The sequence below is a fragment of the Enoplosus armatus genome, chromosome 3 (genome assembly GCF_043641665.1).
Source record: "Enoplosus armatus isolate fEnoArm2 chromosome 3, fEnoArm2.hap1, whole genome shotgun sequence".
Lineage (NCBI taxonomy): Eukaryota > Metazoa > Chordata > Actinopteri > Centrarchiformes > Enoplosidae > Enoplosus > Enoplosus armatus.
In genome coordinates, this window is record NC_092182.1 from 3,768,344 (window position 1) to 3,778,604 (window position 10,261).

Here is a 10,261-nt window from a genome sequence, read left to right on the forward strand (position 1 = left end):
TTCACGCAGACATAATGAGTGGCCAACGACTGGTTGAACACCCATTACATTACTTCAAATTCAATCCAGATCATGAACATTTAAACATAAAGAAATCATGCAATGTTACATAAAGAATGTATGGAATCATGGACTAGATCGTAACAAAGAAAATGTCATCTTGGCTTTGAAACGTTAACTGACTGATACAACATGGATACCTGTCTTTGGAAAAAGGTGTGAAAAAGTGTGTGACTATGTCATCGTGTAGAATGAATGCATTAATTACTGGAAACTTAAACTAAAACTGAAGAGGTTCAAAAAAAAGGAGAGAAGATGCCACTTTTATTTTGATTTTATGTATTTTGTCCCAACAGTAGGTGGCGGTAATGAGCATCAGCATTTGATAAGCTACGCGCTTTGGACGAAGACAGAAGAAGTTTCCAAACAAACATGGCGGAAAGAGAAGTGGACTCCATCCCTGGCGCTAGCGGGTCAACTCCAGGGGCCACTGTGTCACCGAAATCAGCTGACGATGACAGCCCGGAGAGTCCTGCAACTCAGTATGACCAGGACCTCAAAAGCGTCCTGGTCACCAGCGTTTTAAACCTAGAAAAGCTCGACGTAGACCTGTACAGGTAGCTGGCCGGAGTTTGTCACTTTGCATATGGCGACAGTTCAGAAATGTCGCATTCTTGTCCTGTACGAGTTTCCCTCTTGCAAAGAGGAAAACCAAACAAATATGGATGCCTCACAAGAGCCAAATACCGTGTAATAACGTAATGTAATTAAACCCACATTTAACGGGTACGGTGTTGCGTTGTCAAAGCACAGTAATATCTGTCTTGATGACGTTACCGCTCGCAGGTCGTTAACATGGGAGTCATGGGAAGAGTGACGTTGACCACAGCGTTTCAAACTCTGAAACCATTTGACATTTGGTATATTTGAACTCATAAAAAAACAACAACTTTTCCTTAAGAGGTTTGCTTAAATTTCCAATGGAATCCCGTTCAGAATGAACCCATCCATGACCATGTAGAATTTAAAGTAATTTTGCCTTGACAGTGTTGGAGAAATTTAAAGGGAAAGTCACCACAAATTAAAAAATGCTAAATAAAATCTACTTAAAGCAACATTATGCAACTATCTTACCTTGAAATAACAGCCTCAACATCATTTCGATAGTACACTGACTTGTAATAGGGAGAATGGCGCCTCTTTCATTCCCACTCTGCGCCCCGACCACCAGGATGTACTGCACCACGTCACACACGGGTGTAGCTCGGTATTCTCAGTACAGACATCATGGCAGAGGCGAAGAGACCGAAGAGGACGTTGATGGAGGAAGATAAGAGAGTGACCGAGCAAGAGGCCGGACAAGAGTAAATCTCCGACTGGCTTTTAGTCGTTGGCAAGAGCTTCGCAAAATAAAAGGCTGCAAGGCAGACGGCGAGCCGGCCCTCTTGCTGTTGGACTAGTAACTTAAATTGGCTGGCTTGCTTGATGTTTGGCTGTGTTAGCAAAGTTGTTGACGTGCTACTTTTTGATCATAAGTCATATATTTCAATTGTTTCTCTATTCATCCCCAGAGGGACACACCACTGGGTGCCCCGCAGTCAGCGTTTGTTCGGGGGTCAAATAATCGGCCAGGCCCTCGTAGCTGCTGCCAAATCTGTCAGCGATAATCTCTACGCACATTCCCTCCACTGCTACTTTGTACGAGCAGGTAGGATGTAACATCATTTTAAAGGTGCTGGCCAAATATTAAAAAGGGGGCTCGTAGTTAATGCAAATGATCTTTGATGGAATCAAATCGAAATACCAATAATAATCCTGTCATAATCAATGGAATGATCTGGTAAATTGGCCCCAGTCAGTCCCAGTTACTGTACTGTTTCCCCACAGCTGTCTTTTGGGTGTTTTTCAGGGGACCCTAAGGTTCCAGTGCTGTACCAGGTGGACCGCACAAGAGACGGTCACAGTTTCACAGTCCGCTCTGTCAAGGCCATCCAGCACGGACAGCCTATACTTATCTGCCAGGCGTCCTTCCAATTGCTACAGCCGAGTCCCCTGCAGCACCAGTTCACCATGCCGGCGGTCCCCCCGCCTGAAGACCTCCTCACTGTGGAGGAGCTTATTCATCTTTATCTCAGGTAAAGCTGCCACGATTGATGGGTTAGTCGATCAACAGAAAATGCATCAAACTATTTTGATAGTCAATTCATTATTTTAGTCATTTTCAAGCAAAAATTCCATTTGCTGGTTAAAGCTTCTCAAATGTTTATGGTATTTTTGGGTTTTGGACTGTTGGTCAAAATAAAACAAGCAAACTGAATACATCATCTTGGGCTTTGGGAAATTATAGCAGGCACCTTTCACTATTTTTTTTAAAATATTTTATAGATTAAATGATGAATTGATCAAAACAAATGTTAGTTGCAGCCCTAATCTCAGGTAGAATAACCATTTATTTTATTATTGACAAAAACAACATGAACAAGGTACTTGAATACACACAAAAGTATAGTCAATTGCAGAAGTGTGTACTATGTGATTTTTAAAAGCGATGCTGCTCTGCCTCTGAAGCAGTTCCACCAACAGCATCCATGTTGACCTATGTCGTAGTCTGCGATCCCATTCAATCCATTCCTGAGTCGTGATCTGTCTCCCCTTCATATTGTTTTACAGTAAACCGGACCTCGCAGAAAACGCAAAACAAGGCCTTAACAAACTGCTGGCTAATGAGGTCCCCATTGAGATAAAGCCAGTCAACCCACCACACTTTTACAGACTTGCTGCAACGGAGCCCAAGAAGCTGTTCTGGGTGCGAGCACGAGGATATATTGGTAAACAACTGCACATTTGCATCGCATACATTACAAATGTTCAATAGCATGTACAGTGGTGTGCACAAATGTGGGCATCCCTAATCAAAATGCCTGAACAGGAGCCAACCTGGCCTTGGTTAAGTTAAACATGACACATTTCCTGAGATTTTAAAGCAAGATTACCCTTTATTTTAATTTGTTGGTTTCAAAGTAATAAATAAAAGAAATAGGCCCTGTGCAAACGTTTGGGAACCCAGTTAGTACTTTGTAACTCCACCTCAGGCCACTAAAACAGCTTGCGAGAGACTTTCAGTTCTTGCTTTTGGACTTTTTTCCCATTCTTCCTGGCAGAACATCTCTAGCTCAGAAATATTCTTCGGCCTTCTTGCATGCAGGGCATGTTTAAGATCTCTCCACAGATTTCCAGCATTATTCAAGTCTGGGGACTGTGGTGGCCAAAACCTTCCTCTGTCTTTCCTGGCTACTTCATGGTTGATTATGAGGTACACCCAACTTCTCTTATTGCTACTGACAAAGTGTCTATTGCAGGTTAACCTCTGTTCATTTAAATATCCATATTGAAAAGCATTTTGATGAGGGTATGCCATTTTTGCACACCACTGTATTCTCAAAAAAGAACATTCGTAAACATTCTATGAAATGAAACCGCAAACTGGGTGTTTGTTTATGCATTTTATTTGTGTGTTCATGTAGGTGAAGGCAACATGAAGCTGCATTGCTGTGTTGCTGCTTATGTATCAGACTTTGCATTCCTAGGCACAGCTTTGCTGCCTTATCCCAACTACAGGGCCAAGTTCTCAGCCTCCCTGGACCACGCCATGTGGTTCCACAGCACTTTCCGCAGCGATGAGTGGATGTTGTACGAGTGTGAGAGCCCATGGGCAGGTCAGTGCGTTGTTCACTCCCTGTGCGCTGTACTTCATTTGTTCTGTCACAGGGACTTAAAGACCCATAACCTGGTGATTCTTACAACCTGAACCTATATGAACCTGTAAGGCTGCTTTGTTTCCCCAGCAGAACGTCAACATTGTATGCTCTGCTTGGTAAAGCAAATGTGCCAAGTGCAGTTTTAGTTGTGGGGCAGACGACAATGGAGAAAGTCTAGATATTTATTTACATGGGATGACTTTAAAATGTCAGTGTCATCAAATGAACAGAAGAGCCTTACCGATTCAGTTGTTAGTTGATGAAGAAATATTAATGAAAATAGAAAAGCATCTTTTAAAGATATTGCTTCCCATTTACAAATTGGTTTGCAAGTGGGTTACAACCAATTGTACAACTGAACCACTTCCTTTCAAACATATTTTGCCTCTTGACTTGTGTTTGCTTGATATGGACTGATCTCTGTGTATTTCTGAATATTATGTATTGTTTTGTATGCTACTATTGCGGCTTTTCGTTTATCACCCATTTCAGTTGTCCCTGTCAAAAGCTTGGACACAAATGACAATTTTCTGCATTCCTGCTCCAAGCACAACATGTCGTTTGTGTTGTCCCCCAGGGGGCAGCAGGGGACTGGTCCAAGGCCGACTGTGGAGAAGAGACGGGGTGCTGGCTGCCTCGTGTTCCCAGGAGGGTGTCCTGAGAGTGAAACCAGTCACAGAGCCCAGCAAACTATGAGCACATTCCCAAGATTTTCTTTGTTTTATTTATAATCATATGCATTTTATTTTATTTTTAGACATACAATTGTTAACATCATAGTGTATTTATAATTTAATAAGTTATAGAATGGTTATAAAGAATGAAAAGGTTCTAATGCAAACAGTGATTCCACTACTTTGCATATTCATTCATGCCTGTATGTGAAATTCAACATCAAGACCAGGATGTACTGCAAATACTCCGCTGTGATGTTTGATGTGCCACAGTTCTGAAATACAAAGCATGGGATTTTGTTTGATCACACTTGCAAAGGCATCACACAAATGTGAGGACATTGACATCATCAGCCGGCTAATGAGTGGACAACCTGCCGGCCAGTGAGCTTAGTTCTGAAAAGAGGTGACCAAAAATGTTAAATATATTAAAGTTCCACATAGTAGAAACTTAGATGGCACAACATTTGTATGTCTGTCTAGCACATGCAACTACCAGCAGCAGTCCCATGGGTTTTATTCGTGGAAGTAAAGATCTGCCTGTTAAAAGACGCTGCGTGATCCACCAGCAGAGAGTGAAAAAGGGAAATTATTGTGGAGTAGGACAGTCAAGGAACAACCTGATCCAGCAATGGAAAAGTAAATAAGTGCAAAAGAAAATGTACAGCCCGATCCACAAGGAGAGACTTAAAAAAAGTGAAATGAGTGTGGAGCAGGACAGTATGAAGATGTAATAATACCTTAAACTCTGTTCAGAAAAAGTGCTGCCAAGTTCACTTTGTGGTAGTCATTATTGTACAAAAGGATAATGTCCACAGCCATCTAGTAGACCTGAGATTCAAGTCCATTCCACCTGATGGCAGGTTAAGCTTTTATACAGTGAACGAGATGTGTGTTAAAATCCCATGACTAACAGTGATTAAAGAAAATGTAAGACGTGAAGCCACAGTGTATTCAATTTGAAGTCATCATGAGCAAAGTGCTTGCTGTTTTCATTTGAAAGAGTCCACTGCAGCCTGAGTTCGAATCTAATGAGGGTGAAGATGACCGTCTGACCCGTTAGGCCATGTCAAAGTGTGTGTGTGTGTGTGACCTTTGCCCTTTGGTTGAATTCACTGGAAGCCATGATGTCAGCTTAGTAGCAAGTTCTCTGCATCTTAAGATGTAGGCACTAACATAAAATATATAGTCCGTTGAATCATAAAAAGTCAAACATTGCACAGTAAATGCATGAAATTAGTGAAAAGAAAAGTCTTTGTGTCTGCAACAGGTTGTTACCATAGCAACAAAGCTCTCACCGCAGGTTCAGCCAAGGGGGAGAGGTGGCTAACTTTCCTATGTCGAATTAGGTCAGTCTTAATATTTATGCAACAGACTGGCTTAATTAGACTAGTCTGAGTTATTAAACGTTATTATTAAGATGCTGCAGTGGATGGGGGAGCTGTGTCTTGTGAGCAAAATAGTTCACAAAATATGGGCAGCCAACAAGCTAGAAACGGCCCTGTTGCTGTTGTTTAGTCTGCAGGTGGTGGGGGTACGAAGTAGTTAGAAAATACTTCACCTTTGTCTGTAAAGTTAATTGTGAGCTATTGCCTTTTATTGTTTACTCTAGTGCGTGCGCGTAGTGCACCGTCCGGGTGCTCAACTATGCCCTCGCGGTAGAGTTCCGGCCATTTCGTTCCGTTATTAACTAACGTCACCACAAAAGTTGATTTTTGGCATCGATTCAGAATAGTAGAATATAAGAATCGAGAGTCTTACGTGAATCGATTTATTCACCCACCCTACTCATTTTGTCACACTGCTGCACTGGCTAACTACTTGGTTGTTATGTGATTAGCGCCCTTGGTTACCACCTCCCATCATGCATCACTGCTAGGAGAGCTTGTGAGGTAACTTCGGCAACGCCAACCTGTTAATATATGACAACAAAGCGTGGAAATTAATGCTATAGGTGAACATTTAGCTACCGTGGCTCTTTCTTTAATCAACGGAGTAGAAAAGAGAATAATTTCTGGAAAGCATCGAACGCTAACGTAAGGTAAGCTAGCTGCGCAGCTATGTTTGCTAACAGTATGCTAGCTTAACCCGTTACTTCAGTGGCAAACTAGTCCAACGTTTGCAATGTTGATATTGGCTAATTATTCACGGGCATGTCAACTATAGTATCAATTCATAGTTAGCTAAGATAGTTACGTTAATAACGTATTAAGGGCAGTTCATAGCGAATTACATGGGATCTAACTCGGAGTTACAACCCGTTTCTAGGTGTATGGAGGCAAATAAGAGCCGACTTTGGTGAGCGACTTTACTAAAGAATGGACAAGGAACAGCACAACACCGTCGTCTTCAATTGTTCGAAAAGAGAGCTGTTTACTACGAACAATGGATACAAATCCATGCAGAAAAGACTAAGAGCTCAGTGGAAAATCCAAAGGTAAGGTGTCGACGTCTCTGCTGTCTACGGGCTGCTTGCTTTGCCTTGAAACCGCTACATTTTCCGTAGTTTTGCTGTCGTTTTGCTGTCATTTTGAGAAGACTCTCAGTTGCAAAACGAATGCTTGTCTTTCCTAGTATGAAGGATGAGCTGTCTGTGGAGAAGCTGAAGGGTGTCAAGTTGTGGATAACTGCAGGCCCAAGGGAGAAGTTCACAGCATCTGAGGTATCAAAAGAGGAAAACAACAGCAGCTCTTGGCGTCGGGGTGATAGAAAGGGCAAGCTTACCAGCTGCATCTTTAACTGTGCTGCTTAAATTCTGCACTCAGCTTTCCACACTGTCTTTCTTTCAGCTGGAGGTGCTGAAGCACTACCTGGACGGAGCAGGAAATGTCCTGGTCATGCTTGGTGAAGGAGGAGAAATGAAGTATGACACCAATATCAACTTTCTCCTGGAGGAGTTTGGAATAATGGTCAACAATGGTGCATATTGACGCTTGTCGAAATGACAGTTGACGCCATCGTCCATGCAGTTCTTGGTGTTTCTGTTAGAATTGTATTGAATTCTGTGGCGTGTCTTTTTTTTCCCTCCCATCGCTGCTGCAGATGCTGTTGTGAGGAATGTGTATTACAAATACTTCCATCCTAAGGAGGCGCTCGTGTCCAATGGTGTATTGAACAGGTTTGTCGTTTCGTTTTTCTCACGCAAACACACCTATTTTATACTGTGTATTCCAGTATGTCCCAATAAGTTTGTGAGCTGACATCAATGTCACAATTTTCTGCCTCTTTCTTGCGTAGAGAGATTAGTCGGGCTGCTGGCAAAGTGGTCACAGGAATCATCGAAGAGGAAAATGTTGGAAACAATGCACAGTAAATGATTAACTTTTATATTTCTATCTTCTACATTAAGTTTAGTGCTTTAGAGGGGTTTTGAATGCATGTTTCTTTGCCTTTATTTGTGTAGGGCTCTCACATTTGTGTACCCATATGGCGCCACGCTGAGTGTGATGAAGCCTGCTGTGGCTGTCCTTTCAACTGGCTCAGTCTGCTTCCCCCTCAACAGGCCTGTCCTGGCCTTCCATCAAGGAAAGGTCAGAGGCACAATGTAGCCTTCATTCCCCAGACCATATGATACTAAAGGAATGTATATGTGTGATAGGATGTTGAAAGATGTTTTTATGTCCTGTGAAGGAGGCTGGCAAACTGGTAGTGTTGGGTTCCTGCCACATGTTCAGTGACCAATACATAGACAAAGAGGAGAACAGTAAAATCATGGTGAGTCCAGCTGACATTTATAGATCTTTCTTTTTGTCAACTAACGCGTCAGAAGGGTAGAAGAGCTTTCTGCTCTCCTGTGGAATTTGTTAAGCGTCAGTTTTTGTGCACTACAGCCTGCCGTTCTTTTCATTTCAGGACGTTGTGCTCCAGTGGCTCATGACTGATAACATTCAGCTGAATCAGATTGATGCGGAAGACCCAGAGGTGAGGAAGCGCGCTCGACGTGAGAATCACTAATAATCCTTTAAAGAATGCTGATATCCATCTTGTCCTTTTTGACCCCTAGATCACAGATTACACCATGTTGCCAGACGCAGGGTGCTTGTCAGAACAGCTCAGAGTTTGTTTGCAAGAGGGTGACGAAAACCCCAAGGACTTCACCTCTCTCTTTGACATGTCTTTGTTTAATTTGTCAACCGACACGTTACCCCAAGTCATCAGGTGAGAATGCTAAATACGCCTGAAAATGCCCCCCCCCCCCAAAAAAAAATCACTGTTGTTACTCTTAATAGCTAAAAAAAAATGTTTTGTGCAGCGCTTACAAGCAGCTTAATGTCAAAGATGAGCCACTTCAGCTGATCACCCCACAGTTTGAGACCCCTCTGCCTCAGCTTCAACCTGCTGTAAGTTTCAGCCCTGCCAGTGTTTTTCCATACATACTGTAGAATTTATTTCTAGAGTCATGGTGCAACCGAAATGTTAGAGGGAGTAAACATTTTGCTTTGTCATCTCGTCTTTTTAGGTCTTTCCACCTGCCTTAAGCGATTTACCTCCACCCATGCTGGACCTGTTCGATCTAGATGAAACATTCTCTTCTGAGAAAGTGCGCCTTGCACAGCTCACCAATAAATGCAAGTTTACTACTTCACTAAACAGAATGATGTGTTAGGATTGGACTGTTAATAGAAAGGTACTTATATCTGTAGTCTTTTTAAACCGGTTCTGTTCACAGGTACAGACGATGATCTTGAATTCTACGTGCGGAAATGTGGAGAAATTCTGGGGGTGACGCCAAAGTTGGATAAAGATCAGAGGGACGCCAAGCACATCTTGGAACACATTTTCTTCCAGGTTGTAGAGTTCAAGAAACTTAATCAGGTGAGAGACACTTTTGAAAATAAAAAAAATCCAACCTCCTGCAAGTTATTATACATTGAAGGCCTGGTCTAAAATAAATTAATTTCCTTTGCAGGAGCATGATGTCGACACAGAGACACGATTCACTCCATTGTAATTGGATTCACGAAACATGTTCAAGATACTGAACTATGACCATGCAGATCAGAGTATAGTCTTTAGTAAAAACAAAAGAAACTGTTACAATAGTTGGACTTTACATGAAACCTTTGAATCTTTTTTATACCTTTCTATTGTATTTTATTGTGAAAAAATAAACACATAAGCAAATAAAGTCATTGATATTTTATTTAAATATTCAAATCTTTAGAAACAAAAAAAAAAAGGCATATTGAGCTCTCTGCAGGAATCCTCACATGGATCCTGTAAAACAAAACAAAGAACTAGAACATGGATTTTCAGATTTTGCGAGAGCATACACTGATGAATATTGAAATGGTCACTAAACTAAGCCTCTTACCCTCACATTTACATCCAACATTTTAAAATCCACTTTGAGTCACGGTGGGTGCAGAGGCAGACACAATCACGTATGGCTCCGTATTAAGCTTGTGACCGCATCAGGGAGAAACTTCAGCTAGTGAATGTTGTGTAGGTTGGGGTTTTGGACTCCATGCCTGCTCCACAGCGCTGGACTCCATGCAGGGTCTGGGGCTGTTGCTCTCTGGTTTTATCAGAGACACATCCCATGACATTTGAGAGGCGGTGAGATCACTGTACGACTGGTCAAAACAAGCAGCCTTTTTTTGCTTTTGAAGGAGCATGTGGGGAGTGGAGGACTTTCCCTGGGAAGGCACAGCCAGGTGACAGTTGTCAGTCTCTTGGGCGTTTAAGCTGTTCATTGAAAAGGCCTGAGAGGGAGAAATGGGGTCTGATGACAGGCAGAGAGAAGCCAGGATGGACAGCCTGGCGTCAGATCCATCAGCCGCAGCTTCATTTGACCCTCTTGATGTGGACAGTTGTTCCAGTGACAAA

The 10,261-nt window shown here is 42.3% G+C and overlaps 2 protein-coding genes across 2 annotated transcripts; both read left to right on the forward strand.

Moving 5' to 3' along the window:
- The first annotated feature begins 432 nt into the window (after window positions 1–432).
- Window positions 433–5,374, forward strand: acot8 (acyl-CoA thioesterase 8). Its single transcript, XM_070902868.1, has 6 exons — window positions 433–617; window positions 1,572–1,708; window positions 1,910–2,135; window positions 2,671–2,828; window positions 3,525–3,716; window positions 4,336–5,374. Exons 1-6 carry the CDS (start codon window positions 433–435, stop codon window positions 4,452–4,454), a joined length of 1,017 nt encoding a protein of 338 aa, XP_070758969.1. The 3' UTR covers window positions 4,455–5,374.
- A 981-nt stretch (window positions 5,375–6,355) lies between these two features.
- On the forward strand, window positions 6,356–9,513 carry ift52 (intraflagellar transport 52 homolog (Chlamydomonas)). The gene is made up of 14 exons (XM_070903071.1): window positions 6,356–6,473; window positions 6,701–6,869; window positions 7,007–7,094; window positions 7,222–7,351; window positions 7,475–7,550; window positions 7,670–7,741; window positions 7,836–7,962; window positions 8,063–8,146; window positions 8,285–8,353; window positions 8,436–8,590; window positions 8,685–8,772; window positions 8,892–9,000; window positions 9,102–9,247; window positions 9,342–9,513. Exons 2-14 carry the CDS (start codon window positions 6,751–6,753, stop codon window positions 9,381–9,383), a joined length of 1,305 nt encoding a protein of 434 aa, XP_070759172.1. The 5' UTR covers window positions 6,356–6,473; window positions 6,701–6,750; the 3' UTR covers window positions 9,384–9,513.
- Window positions 9,514–10,261: the final 748 nt, after the last annotated feature.